The 15,030-nt window shown below is 44.7% G+C and overlaps 1 protein-coding gene across 1 annotated transcript in view; it reads right to left on the bottom strand.

The window, feature by feature from the left end:
- ZNF704 (zinc finger protein 704) overlaps positions 1 to 11,805 on the bottom strand; it is a 91,096-nt gene extending 79,291 nt beyond the window's left edge. Inside the window, exon 1 of the mRNA XM_071554292.1 lies at positions 11,190 to 11,805. Within this exon, the coding sequence (XP_071410393.1) occupies positions 11,190 to 11,465 (276 nt within the window). The 5' untranslated portion in view covers positions 11,466 to 11,805. The remainder of the gene's footprint in view (positions 1 to 11,189) is intronic.
- Between the last annotated feature and the right edge of the window lie 3,225 nt (positions 11,806 to 15,030).

Here is a 15,030-nt window from a genome sequence, read left to right as displayed (position 1 = left end):
ATATTTCAGCCTAGTGTGTTAATGGGAACAATACTGAGAAATGTGTATGTAACATGGCATACATTTGTTCAGCCAAAAAAAGAGTGCAATAACTGCAAGACCCTTTTCAGGCCAGCCTGAACAACGAGGCTGTGTTCTAGGGACAGAGATCTGCCACTTTCCTCAACGAGAAAGAAATCATGAGTAAAGTTGACAGCCAAACACAACAAGCAGAAATGAGGAACACCAAACTTGCTACCAAAATTACATGCAAATAAAAAATATTTAAATTAAATCCCTGGGAGGACAAAGGTTTTGGTTCATTCATACTACTCTATACAGTATTTCAAGTTCCTGTAAAAGAGTTTTTTATGTAAAAAGGATCTAATTTTTGGCATTCTAAAACAGTGTCCTCACTGGAAGGAAGGAAAGAACACAATTTCCATTTTGCCAGAAATCTCTATTCATACTGGAACACAAAGAGATAAGACAGATTCTCGTAATGATGCTTAGAAATAATCTCCCCTGAATTTCAATGTATTATTACATTTTTGAGTATATTTTGCATTTAATTACTTGCTTCACCAGCAGTTGCTCATTACACACAAACCATGTCAATCTAATCATTCTAAGTATTTGCAAATTGCTGGTCTTTAACAATATAGAAGATAATGCATTTTAAGGTCACTATGAGTGCTCTTTACAACACACAGTACACATTAATGTACAGTAATGCGCTATTCATTTCAACCAGGCTAGGACAAAGTTCCTATCTTCACCATTTGACTGAATATAGAAAACCATCCATAGAATTTATTTTCTAGATATTAAAACACAAATCTAAGCATAAGGCCTATGGGGAGAGGCTGAGGGAGCTGGGGTTGTTCAGCCTGGAGAAGAGGAGGCTCAGAGGTGACCTCATCACTGTCTATACCACCTGAAGGGAAGTTCTAGCCAGGTGGGGGTTGGTCTCTTCTCCCAGGCACTCAGCAATAGGACAAGGGGGCACGGGCTTAAGCTCTGCCAGGGGAAATTTAAGTTGGATATCAGAAAAAAATTCTTTCCAGAGAGAGTAGTCAGGCATTGGAATGGCCTGCCCAGAGAGGTGGTGGATTCACCATCCCTGGAGGTTTTTAAACTGAGATTGGATGTGGCATTGAGTGCCATGATCTGGTAAATGGACTGGAGCTGGACCAAGGGTTGGCCTTGATGATCTCGGAGGTCTTTTTCAACCCAATCAATTCTATGATTCTGTGATTTTAAGTTGCCTGGATTCACAACAGGGTGTTGGGCAGTAAGAACTGGAGTCAGCAAAAACTTTATACCCTCCCATCATCATCACATGCATGTCAGCACTTCAGTGGCTAAATCTAACTCATCTTTGCCAATCATGTACCCCAGCACCATTTTAAGATGGCTCTGAGTTACAGAGCATTCACCCACATGAACAACAGAAACTTTCACTTCCACATTTGAAATACAGTATCCATCCGGATACCTGTTGTACTCCAAACAGAACAAGGACAAATCTTTTGACATCTGAAATTCTGTACTAGCTGGCACAAGAAGCATAAATGTTACTAAAACTTGACAGAAAGGTCTTAATATGATTACAGGGGAGATGGCAAGGAAGACTGGGAATCCATGGTGCTTCCCATACATCATTTTCAGGTCTAAACAAAAACTATTCAAACATATTTGAGCCTTTTTCTCTCTACCACATAAACAAAGGGATGAAGATGTGAAAGTATGGCAGCTTCGTTTCCTATCCCATACAGATATTGCAAGTTCATCACAGAAAAGTACATAACTTCTAAGATAATCAGACATCAATTAGTAACTATTACCAAATTTTAATACTAGTTACTAAATGTGTGATTCTTCAAAATTTGCTTGCAATGTTTAAGTCTCAAAGAAACACTCCATGTTCTGTATTCTGGATATGTTGTGCATGCAAGAGGATGACTTGCAGTCCCCACTCTGCAAATCCAGCCTCCTGGGTTCAGCTGGACATTGGGCCCCAGGTTTGGCCCTGCTTTCCTTTTCTTAAATAGAAGTGCTTTGGAAACACACTGACTGTAAACATCCAAAAAAGAAAGACACTACCCTGGAAAGCTTTAAACACAAGGAAAATGGAGGATCACAGTTGCAAAAAACAGGTTCATTACTTATTTAGCAATCCTGTTGCTGCACTTCAGTCTTTGCTAAGCACACTCACTATTGAGTGCCTGGTACACCACCACCTTAAAAAGGACCTGCAGACCAGGAATGGACAGACATAATTGCCTTCCCAATTAGGGTTTTCACAAAAGGTGAATTTAAAATTAACTAAACCACTTATCACCTATTTTTTTCTCACAGGGATCTATGCTCCTGGCCATGCAAGTGGGAAGGAAGGGTGCCTGCCAGGCAGCAGGGTTCCCCTCACCTCGCCTGCAGTGAAAGCAGTGTGAGCAATGCCTGATGCCACTGCAAACTATGGCCACTCACAGGCCAGGAGAGGGCCTGGAAATGTGTGCCCTGGGCTGGCCAAGGAGCAGAGAAGGAGAACAGAGGATACACACGGGTCTTGCTGGTCACCTCTGGGGAAGTTTAAAAAAAACTGGAACTGGAGATAAACCCAAGCATACTGGTCACCTCTGGGGTAGCAGGGAAGCTGAATTAAACTTTTTTGTTCTTATTTCTATTGCATTACCAGCTGCAATTACAAACTGCAATTAGTGAGTGACATCAAACCAGATATTCTTACTGTACTTGCTGAAGCACTGAAAACTTATGTCACAGTATCTTCTATGATATGCCTATGAACATCTATATTCGATGAAATGGCAACTTTTCCTACTTGTAAGAGATACAAAGAGGGTCCTAGAACGCAGTATTAAAGCATCTACTGTTTTTGCTGCCCCTAATTTTGGTTCTGTCTAGATTAAGATGTTGTACACAACAGCTTATGTAGTTTAATACAGCCTTGTGTATGGACTGTCATATAGATAGGTGTATCAACATGGCCTTTACTTCCTAAATTTCATGTGCAGATAAAGTATCTTTAAACCCTTTCAAGACCATTGCTGAAGATGCACAAGAAACTCCACTCGTTCCTCTTTTCATTTGCTAGTGGTCTAGGATCAGAAGGATGGCAGCAGCTCACAAAGGTACTCTCAATTCTATAATCTCACTCCCTGCTGCACATTTCCCACTGTTTCAGTAGCCCTCAAAAGCACACAACTAATTCTGGCACAAGCACAAGGTTGCAAATGAGTGGCTGGGGGCTGGAGGAGGCGTAAAAGAACACAGAGAAGAACATTTTACCCTTTTTGGAACTGATGAAACATAAAATCTACAAACATTGTCTGTTTTACCCAGTGTCAAGGCACAAAGCACTCTGTCCTGGTCAGGCTGCCACTCCAGCTGGTGGACCTACCAGCATGGAAAGAGAAACACCTTCAAGATCAACCACCTCCCTCCTCCTCTGAGAAAGTAGTCATAATAATACTAAAGAATTTGTTGAGAAATATCAGGTAAAAAACATTTCTGACTAAAAATAGTTTTTGTCTCCCATTTCAAAGGGATATGCATATATACATAAAAGATCAAATGGCCCAAATGTTTAGCTTGCCAACTTTATAAAGTCCGGTTTATAGAAGGTGATTGTACAATTTGCTCTCTAAGTCAGTGTGATGTAGACATCAGCCACTTTACCTGAAGCAGAAAATAAAATCTAAGTAACCATCCAGTCTTATGACTGGTTATCATAACAGCACTGCCCATCTAAAGTTCAAATAGCCTTTTATCCCCCATGTTAAAAAATACATTAAAGATGGTAAAACAATAAGCTACAGAATTTCATGCTTCAGTATCTAATTATTGAGTCATTTTACCTTCCCTCTGATTCCATGTTCAGTGACCATAACTGTCTTCTATAGTCTGAAGCAATACTTAAAAATTTTTAGGACGGCTGTGAAAAGGTTTTAGGAGACTAATGGATTTACACTTGTGATTAAATAATTGGGCTGAAATCCCAAATCTGATTAAATTAGCCAGACATTTCCATCAACTTCAGCTAGGTCAGGATTTTATGGAAATGGCATTCTTTATGTTTTACAAAAACACAAATAAAAAGATCTGTGTTTTTATCCAAGGTTCAAGCAACAGAAGTTGTTCAGTTTCCTGTCTTCATTAGTTTTGTTGTTAAACAACAAATACCACCCACACATGTACTTTTTAATACAATGAGACAAATGTCACTGCAATCATCATTTGTGATTGGAAAGTCTGGCAAGGTGCCAGAGCAGCGAAAGTGATCCCACCACAGATTGTTCAGCAACAGCAACAGGATTTTATTCCTACCGGCTCTGTTCAGCAACACGCTACAGTGAAAAACACGAACACAAGTTCGTGAAATTGAAGCTGATCACCAGAGGAGCCAATGAATGCTCTTTTCATTCACCTCATACTTCCTGTTCAATTGCTGTAAATAAACAGAAACACTTATTAAGAGTTTCTCTTTTAGCCTGCTGTCCTGTAGTCTTTGGGCTGGCCTTAAGCTGCAGAAATAGTCAAGCTGTTCACTATTTTTAGAAATAAGCAATTCAATAAATCACTGGAAAGTATTATAAAGTCAAGGGGAGTTCTTATTTGGAAGGGAAAAATAATAAAAAAGCAGACACCAATTTTCAGAGCAGACACCAGCAAGGACCAGACAGCTCCCTTGCTGCCCAAGTAGCAAAGCTCCCATCTGTGAGACACTGATTTATCTCGCAGTCCAATGAGATCTCTCTGGTGCTCTCGTAATACTGGAATTTATAATCAAGCAGCTGAGAAAACACAGAGTAGGACTCACAGGTTCAAATCTGATTTACAGGACTCAGGCTTCTCTGTAACCTTGGATCTGAAGAAAGTTGGAAGAGCACAGGATCAAGAAAGGCACAGATGGTTTCCGCAACCGCACTTGTCACAGGACACATTACAAATGTTAATTACCAGTCCATGAAAAGCACTTTCTCAATATTTAGTTTTCAGATGAAAAAAAATGACACTTGCATCTTCAAGGAAGACCCAGGGAACTACAGGCTGGTCAGCTTCACCTTGATCCCTGGGAAGGGATCACAAAACAGGGAGGAGTGGCTGATACACTAGACAGTCATGGTGCTACCCAAAGAGAACTCAACAGGTTAGAGAAATGAGCCAACAGGAACTTCAAGGAATACAACCCTGAGAAAGGAAATGTGAAGTCCTGGACCTGGGGAGGAATAACGCCAGGCACCAATACATACTGGAGTTGGAAAACAGCTTTGTAGAAGAGGCCCTGGCCTCCTGGTTGACACCACGTTGAATATGAGCCAGCAATGAGACCTTGTGGCAAAAAGCTAAAAGTCCTGGGCTGTGTTAGAAAAAGTATTGACAGCAAGTGGAGGCAAGTGCACCTCTACTAGGCACTGGAGAAGCCACACCTGAATGACAGGTTCAGTTCTGGGATTCCAAATACAAGGAGAGACATGGACATAGTGTGCAAAGTGCAGCAAAAGGCCACCAGGATGATTTCAACCAGGAAAAGAGAGTGCTTCTGGGAGACCACACTGCAGCCTCCCAGTATCTTAAGGGGACTTATAAAGAGGAGGGAGAGGGATTTTTCATATGGGCAATACTGACCAGGACAAGGGGCAATGGTTTTAAACCACAAAGAGGGCAAGTTGAGATTATATGTTAGGAAGAAATTGTTTACTCAGAGGGTGGTGAAGCACTGGAACAGGCTGCCCGAGAAGTGCTGGATGCCCCATTCCTGGAAATCTTCAAGGCCAGGTTGGCTGGTGCTCTGAACAACCTGGCCTAGTGAGTGGCATCTCTGCCCATGGCAGGAGTCTGGGATCTTTAAGGTCCTTTCTATCCCAAACCGTTCTATGATTCTATGATTAAGGGACTGGAATATCTCTCCTATGAGGAAAGGCTCAGAGAGCTGGGACTGTTCCGTCTGGAGAAGAGAGGGCTTAGAGGAAATCTTACAAATGTCTGTAAACACCTAAATGGAGGGTGCACAGAGCACTCTTCTCAATGGAGCCCAGTGCCAGGACCAGAGGCAATGGTCACACACTCACACAGAAGGGTTCTCTCTGAACATCAGGCAACACTTCCTCATTGAGAGGGTGACCAAGCACCAGAACAGGTTGCCCACAGAGGCCAGGAACCGTCCCTCCTTGGAGATATTCCAAACCCATCTGGACGTGGTCCTGGGCAACCAGCTGTAGGTGACCCTGTTTGAGCTGGGCGGTTGGATCAGATAATCTCCAGAGGTCTCTTCCCTCCTCAAGCATTCTCTGATAAAGAGTGAGTAGCATGTATTTATTCACTTGTATGTACTGCATACCTGAAAGCTGCCAACTGATCTGTCGCAACTGAACTCATTTTAGACTAAAAGAAGTATAACAAATAAGGATCAAAACTGTTAGTGGCTTCACCTTTATTCCTACATAGTTACAGTTTTCTAATACAACTCCTTTTAAGGGCAAAGTGGTTATGTTTGGCTTGAGTCCAAACAACAAAAATCGCATAAAAAGCCTTCAGCAAATTACTCCCATTCATTTTTATGTGAAAGTGGAGAAAAAATACCATCTTACAATCTCACCACCCCTAGACCTTTCTCCAGTAATCCATACTATGTATAAACCTTTTAGATTTTGCATATGGAAGAAAAAAATCCCAAGTCTAGTATGCATTTTCCACACCAACTTCACTAGGCAGGTTTTCACTCAAGAACTATGAGAAACCAAATGACAGGTGAAATTTAAAAATTAATTAAGTTTATCTACTTAATAATAATGGCTAAACTGCTGGTGTTCATCAGTCTCTCGTCTCACCCTTTAGCTGTTCCTCACAGTTCATCAGTATCCGTTCATACCTTCTGTGTTTTCTGCTTCGCAGAAGAGGGTAGAGCAGGATCATGCTTGTTCTGAGTTTGTACTACGAATCTAACAGGATCCTGCTCCAAGATCAAAAGATGAGTTCTAGTTGTTCTAATAACTACCAGTATTTATAAAAATAACATTATCATTACCAGTCTGAGAGGGAACATTTCATTTTACTCTTAGGTTACTGTGCAAGTTCCTAATATGTCTTACAAGTTCTCTCCTCCACCAAGCAAATCTGGTATTTGCATTTTGCAAACTGCCTGTTAAAATACACTTGTGCACACATACAAAAGCTAAACTAAAAAGCACTTTGATAATCAAGCAAAAAACCCCACTTTGTTTTGTCCATGATGAGTCCATTCAAACAGCAAAGCTGAAAGTCTGATTTAAAAAACAGCAATGAATTCACACCTGGCTTTAGAAAGAATGCAGAGAAAAGGGGCAAAGGAGCAGAGGGCGAATTCAACCCAGTTAAACAGCAAACCCAAGAAACAGGCAACTGATTTCCTCCACACAAACTGAAGATTCTTCTGCATCCCATATAGCACACAGATGTCTCTATCTTTAAAACAAAAGGAGGGCAAAAAAATCAACCCAAAACACAACAAACCACAAAAATCACACTTTTTCATGGATTAAACTGCAAACCAACATGTGTCACCCCTGCTCTGAAACCTCTGGCAGGGATTTGTACATGCTCTGTACTGTGTACCTGACACAAACTTCACTTCAGGAGGTGGGTAAAACTGAGCCCAGCAGGCATGAAGGTAAAGTCTTGCTTATACAGCTTCAGCTTTCATATTCCTCCAGCATCACCAGACAGCTCTCTGGGCCTCTAGTTTTCAAACTTTTCATCTAATCATTTTCCACAATTTTGAGAGCTACATATTTGCAAGAACAAATACATTTGTGGAAAATTCATCTTTCTGAACTTCAAAGAGGTGCTCACAAACAAGCCAATATCTGGAACAGGTAATTCTGAAGGTGAGGGACAACAGCAGTACCCATAGTCAGCTGGGTTAGGAATGTCCTCTGTCCATACTCTAAGCCTGGGGACAGAAACTGGGCTGGAGATAAAGTGGCAGCTCAGCTGGGCTGTACAGAAGAAAACACTAACCCATTTACTATTTATAACAGTAGAGAAAATACTTAAACATGATGGCATGTTATCACAAGCCCATGTTCACTACTAGCCCAAATTCTCAGTCAGTGCTCTAGTGGTTTACACACAAATTAGTGTAGCTCTGCTACTTGCAGTGGGGCCTTCTTCCAAGGACCTGATAAATTCAGCACTGCAGGCTGCTGCTGATGGACCCTACTTCAAAACCTCCTCTCCATATTAACAAAACCAGCAGTTTCCACACAGTGCATTAACCCTGGCATTGTACTAATGTGGCATCTAAACTAGGCTCCATAGAAAAGATAAATTAAACAGCACTGCAAATTAATCCACACTTCAAGACAAAGTACTGGTAATTATACTATTTATTTTTTTCACGTAATTTCAAATGGTTGGAAATCCAAATGCAGCCAAAGCAAGTACGGGCTGCAAAAAAAGTTTCATGCGTAAAACGAGCCTGTATAATCAGCACCTTGGTGTTGTTTCCCTATACAGATTAAAGAACTAGTTCTGACAAAGTAGGAAAACACAGCACTTCTCAACAAGGCTTTATAGGCTCTCAGACTCCCTGGCTGTTCTGCTGTCACCCATCAGCCACACACAGCACACTCATGCCTCTTCCAGCATGTTAGAATAGCAGGCACGAAAAAGCAACAAAAATGTTCTCCAGTGTTCTGCATTTGGCCATCTACGTGACTACAGCAATACAAAGAAGCAATTTTTGTATCTTCCCCATGACTATCAGTCTCTCTTACTCTCTTTTTTGTCCTTTCTGTTCTCTCCTTACAAGGCTGCAGAAATTGGGGAAGGTCCATCTTTATAAAAAACTTCTTCCTCTTTTTCTATCCCCATGCTTAAGAGTGAAGGTCCAAGACTACCAATGGTGCAGCTACACAGTGGACTTCTTTCTGAAGGAGACAAGATGTCTGTCTGTAAGACCTAATGGTTCAGCTACATTTTTGATCTTGACTACTGGACCAAATTGTAAGGCTTCTTTTAACAATATTAATCGCATCATGTACCCTATGATGCACTCATCCATGTATCACAGGCAGGCCACAGAAGAGACTTTGTCAAGAGCCTGTGAAACCTCTAACTTTAAAATATCATTCCACCCAAGGGCATAGACATCAAGAGTATGTGTGAATTACCTGCACCACACACCAGAACACTGCGTGATGCTTTTTAATTCCATTATCTGGATAGCACACACTCCAAAAACAGTACCCAGACCACTTTGCTTTCAATTCTGATTAAATTCTGAAGCTCTTCAGGACATCTACTGTTATGAAGAGTACTGGTCACTGCAACAATTTACATCCCCTCTCAGCAGTGGACACCTCTTCTATTTCTTTTGCTCCCAGTCCTCAACTCAGAAGACCAGGTCCGGGAGTCAAATGCTGTTGATCTCATGCTAGTTCTGCATTTGGCAGGAATCCCACTTGACAAATCACAGCCAGACTGTGCCAGTCCTACTACCCTCCCACAGTTTTACAGTTGGACCTCTGCATTCATTTCATGCCCACTTCTCTCAAATTTAATCTGTTGCTTTAAAATTACTTGGAAGAACCCACACTAACAATTCCTAAAACAATACACAGAAACCAAAGATTATTTCTTTACAATGTTAAATTGTAAGTTTTCTTAGTTTATAGTACTCAAAGGTATAAACAGAGAAAGCTGATACCAAGCAGGTCCTGACAGTTTAACATATTCTTCCAAAGAGTGTAGATCTGTGCACCTGGTTACCAAAGATGACTGGAGAGTTGATTATGTACACTAAAAGTAGCCTAACAGGTACTCCACTCATCACACCTCTGAGGAAGGCTTACTGTCCAAAGAAGTAAATACATGCAAGCAACGTATGCACACATACTCCTAAGTGCAAGGGAGAAATACCAGCTACTTTTAACAGTCCTATTCCTCAAAAGCATGTTGAGGGCTGACAAAGAGAACAGTACACTGTGATAGCCCGCATTATATGCAGATTATACCTATGTGATTCAGTTGATAGCTCAGATTACTGTGATCCACGTCAGAATTTCACTTTTATTTTCTATTGGTTACACATAGGAGTTCTTCTAAGCCTCCTCGACTAATTATGAGTTTCACTACGGATGGAACCAGAAGCCCATTACTGAGCCTTTCATCCTAAGGCTGCCAGTCAAGTGACAAAAGGTTTTGACCCAGCTGCATCAGATCGATTCTGTCAGTGCTGTAACAAACTTGCTCTGAAGCAACGTGTGGATATCTTGTAGTTCTGGTGCTACTTTGCTTCAGGGATTTGTGTTGCGTGTGTTGTTTGTTTCAAATTTTGGGGGAAGGGGGGGTGTTTCCCTCACAACTCTGAACACAGGGAAGACTCCAGTAAGGCACTGGTATTTGGCTAACTCTGAACCCTTAGGAAAGAATCATTTCCTAAATTAAAAAAAAATAAAAGTAATTCAAATGGATGCCCTTTAAACTTCCATACACATTTATTTTCCATAACCATTGCACACCTATCACATGAATCCTCTGTAGAACCACGCACAGACTTAATGGTACTACCCTGGTTATCCCAAGAGGAAAATAATTACAGAAAACTCTCCATGATAAAATCATTAAGCCTAAATCTGTGGGATCTCAGCCAGTGGGTGTGTTCAGCAGGTTGTTCCGAAACGGAACGAACTCAGTGCAGTGCCCGCGCACGCTTCAATAGGATGTGGATCGGGCCTTTGCACAGCACCGCTGCATTCCCAAACTTCCCACAGGTCCCCCGCCCGGGTCTCCTCGCCACAGCCACCGCCGCTCGCAGGGCACGGGGCTCCAAAACACCTCTGCGCACTCGGGTTCAACATCCTTCCCGCCGCCGCAGCCTCGCGCTTCACGCAGCCAAGTCTCCACTCCCAATGCTCCAACTCCTTCAGGCACCGGTGATGCCCCACGCCCCACTCCCGCCCTTAGCAGCGTTTGGCCTCCCGCACTGGCCGCCCCCGGCGCCGGCAGCCGCTTCCCCTGAGACTTGTTGAGCGCCGGCCCGCCCTCCCCCGCCGCCGGCTCGCTGCCGGGCCCGCTCCCGGCCGCAGGCCGCCCCCACGGCTGCACTGCCCAGCATAGCCCGGCCCGGGACACCGGCCCGCCCCGCCGGCCCCCCACCCCCTCCCGGGCCCCTGCACCGCTCCCGCCCGCGCCCTCCTGGGACGCACCTTGAGGCTCCCCCGGAGGGGGCCCTTGCCGTGGCCGGTCAGCGCCGAGGGGGCGCTCCCCAGGCCGCCCTCCTCCTCCTCCTCTTCCTCCTCCACCTCCACCACCACGTCCTCGTCCTCGTCCTCCTCCTCCAGCGCCGCGGCGGAGCCCTCCCGCCGGGGCGGCCTCCAGGCGCTCTCGGGCTTGGGGGGCCGGACCACGTCCACCTGTGCGGCCGCCGCGCTCAGCCGCCGGCTGCCCATGCTGGAGCGCTTGGCCAGGCGCCGCGCCTGCATGGTGCCTCCGCCCGGCCGGCCCGGCCGCCTCCCGCCGCGCTCAGCCCCGGCCGCGGCCCCGCCGAGCTGCCCGAGGGGCGGCGGCGGCGCTCACCGGGGGGCGGCAGTGGGTGTGTGCGCCATGGGGGCCCGCGGGCGCGGCCAGGCGGGCCCGGAGCCGGCGCGGCCGCCCCGCCGCTCGCCCACCTGCTCCCGGCGCCCTCCTCCTCCCGCGCCGGTGCCGCCCGGCCCGGCTGTCGGGTGCGGCGCGGGGTGCGCTCCCGCTCGCCCTTCCTCGCCGCCGCCGGTACCCGGCGCCAAAACCCGGACTGGATTCCCGCCGGCCGCAGCTCCGCCAGGCGGGGCCGCGCTGCCTTCTCTCGCCGCCGCCGCCGGCTCCCTGCCGGGCGGGCTCCCTGCCGGGCCCCGCCAGCCACCCGCCCCGGCCCGGCCCGGCCCGGCCCGGCCCGGGAGCGCCTGCCGGACTAGCGGGGCTCGGGTAGCGGGGCCGGCCGGCCCTGCTGGCTGCGCGCTGGTTCAGCAGCAGGAGAGGGCCGGGGGTGCCCCAGAGCACATTGAGGGGTGGGAGCGAGTCTTGAGAAGGGCAACGAAACTGGTGACGGGTCTGAAACACAAGTGTTAAACAGGAGCGGCTGAGGCAGCTGGGGGGGCTTTATCCTGGAGAAGAGGAGGCTCAGCGACGACCGTACCGCTCTCTACAACCTACAAAGTAGGTTGCCCCTTCTCCCAGGAAATATGCGACAGGGCGAGAGCACATCACTCAGTGCCCGTGTTCTATTGACACGGTGGTGTTAGGCCATAGTTTGGCCTCGATAAGCCCAGACGTCTTTTCCAACCTAACTGATGCTGTGATTGACAGCCTGTGCTTGCAGGACAGGCTGCCACATACCTCGAGCCTCGGTGAAAAAATTATTTCACCTCTCCACCGTAGAAAAGATAAATGGGGGGAAAAAAACTTTTGGAGAAAGAAAAAAAAAAACCACCAACAGAGAAGAGATGGGGTTTTTTTCTGAGACCAATAATAAAGCAGTGCTTATCTACACCCTGTTGAGCAGAAAACTATCCAGATGCTTAGGGAAACAATTCTGGTTTAAATTGTTGTACTTCTATGTTAAGGCTTTAAAATATCTTTCTGAAAAGTTTTTAAAATAGTTTCCAAACAGTTTGAAGATACTGCGGTCATCATTTAAATTTATTATAGGATTCTATGCTACTCATTTGTGCCTCCCGAGACTGAAATATACCTAAGGTTGTCTCATGCTTTTCCAGATCTCCTCTTCTATAAGTCTTAGGTCTACATTTACATGTTATTTTTGAGCCATGTATACTTTTTCCCACTTACAAGTGAGTTACAGTAATTTCCCTTTCAGTATTCAGTACCTTTCTCCCTGCACATTCTGTTTCAGAGACATGCCAACAGGCCAAATGTACACTTAATATGTTAACATGGGGCCAAGCTTCACCCTGGTTTTATTTGTCCCTGTCAAAAGTAATTCTGTTTTTCATTCTGGAATATAGCATACATCACTTTCTAGGCAAAAAAAAATGTAGATAATACAGTACCCATTCTTAATGAAATAATTAAGTTACTTTTCATGTCCAACTAGGTACGTTGTTTGAATTTTTCAACACAATTCTCAAACAAAGTTGTTTTCATTCATAATGTCAAGGTTCCCAGAGACTGTGCATCTCTGAACAAGACCCAAAACAAAATCATTGGCAAATTCTGGCATATCAGGTCTTCAGCAGTATTTCCCCACCCATCCAAAAGTGTCTCTTCCAGATGTTTTACCACACCTTTGACCACCTGAAGCAGAGCAAAACCAGAACCTAGAGGGATTTTACTAAAAGCACCCAACTTTCAGGGGAGTTTCCAAGAGATTAGGTTTAATTTACTGAAGACATCTTTCAGGGGAGTTAGAATTTAAGATCCACCCAAGACAAGGGCAAAGTATGTATAAACAAAGATATAGCGAACCTGCACTGCAATGTCAGCTCAGCCCATCTCACAGCAGAACAGCAGCCAAACCCCCTTGTACATTCTGCCACAAGATGTTTTTTTCCTGCCACTGTATGCATACTTAGCTTCTTGACACCTGGTTGAGTGAATCACTCAAAGTTTTTTGAAGCTTACATTGATAAAAGATCTATTTTTGAAAGAAAAAAAAAGGAGAAATGCTTCCACCCCCCCCCCCATTTTATTCCTATGCTGAATGTTCAGAATTAATGTTTTGATTTGACATAATTCATTTATGCTTAGGTTTTCCATTAAACATAAATTCCAATATGAATTTCATGGATGGTATTCTCAGTTCCTTAATACTTGTACCTCAAAGGCATGGAAATGGAAGTATTCCAATACCTCCTAGGCTTAAAATTATTTGAAATATCTTGTATCATTTGAATACCACCTGAATGTAATTGTGATCTTCTGTAGTGGCCTGTGTTCACAGCTATCTCTGAATTCTAATCATGTTACTGAGAATCCCATTCCTATCTGCCATATGTTGGGGTATACGTTGAGAGGCTTCCTTGACTTTTTCAAAGGCCTAATGCTTTAATTGCAGCACAATCAGAACCAAAACCTAGAAATTATATGCACCAAATGTGTGTGAGCCAGCATGAACACTGCAAGTAACGGAATGGAGACAAAAGGATCTCTTGCAGAAAACAGTGGTGATTCAGAATAGTTGGGCTTGCACAGGCAGGTCTCTCAACTCCCACAACAACTCACACTTCAACCTCTGTTTGAACTCCTTATTCAGTCTCTTTGCCAGGTTAGTTCCAGGACCTGATGTACAGTACAGCTGATGTGGTGCCTCTGGTCCTGAGGAACATAAAAGCAGAGATTGTTAACCAATAATCAGGCCTTTACTTGTCAGGTCAACAATTGTGTCAAACATTAGTGGCTGATTTTTTCTATTTTGGTGGCAGGAGGCAGAGGAGAGGTTCAGACAGGTTCTCAAGAACACACAAAACATCCCAGGCCTACCTGCCTACCTGCAGGAGGGTGCTCCATTCCCAAGCTGCTGCCTCTTTCCCTACAGGACTCCAGTAGATGGCCCCTCAGACCTCAAAGCAGAGCAGGACAGCAGGGCAGCACTGCACAGTTGGGCAGAGGAAGAGTGTAACCATTCTGGTGGAAGGACAGGTGACACAATAGTTTTGAGGTCAGCAGGGTTAAGGAATAGCGGGTTCAGAGTTCACTGGGTTGATGGGCAGGGCAGTCCCGGTAAGGGGCTTAGAGAAGACTGACTTTCTATTAGTCATCTGAGCTGCTAGGGCTTCTTATTCCTGCTAGGTTATCAAATGCAATGAGAAGCCAGTGTTGACAACTCTGCAACAGATTAGTTAAAGATTTCTAGCACTTCTCAGTCGAGCCAGATTGGAGCTGTAGTAAGAATAACTTCTCTCACAGTATTTGATACAAACAAAAGATAGAAATTACTATTTGCTTCATTTCTCCCAGTCTGACTTGCAGTATGAATGGAGCTGAAGCTGAACCCATGCCTTTCCAGGCTTCCCAGGGGAGCTAAATTATGGAGGAAGTCTTCTAAGGACAGTC

Source organism: Pithys albifrons, chromosome 4 (assembly GCF_047495875.1).
Source record: "Pithys albifrons albifrons isolate INPA30051 chromosome 4, PitAlb_v1, whole genome shotgun sequence".
NCBI classification, from domain to species: Eukaryota; Metazoa; Chordata; class Aves; order Passeriformes; family Thamnophilidae; genus Pithys; species Pithys albifrons.
This window is presented reverse-complemented; position numbering and strand designations above follow the sequence as displayed.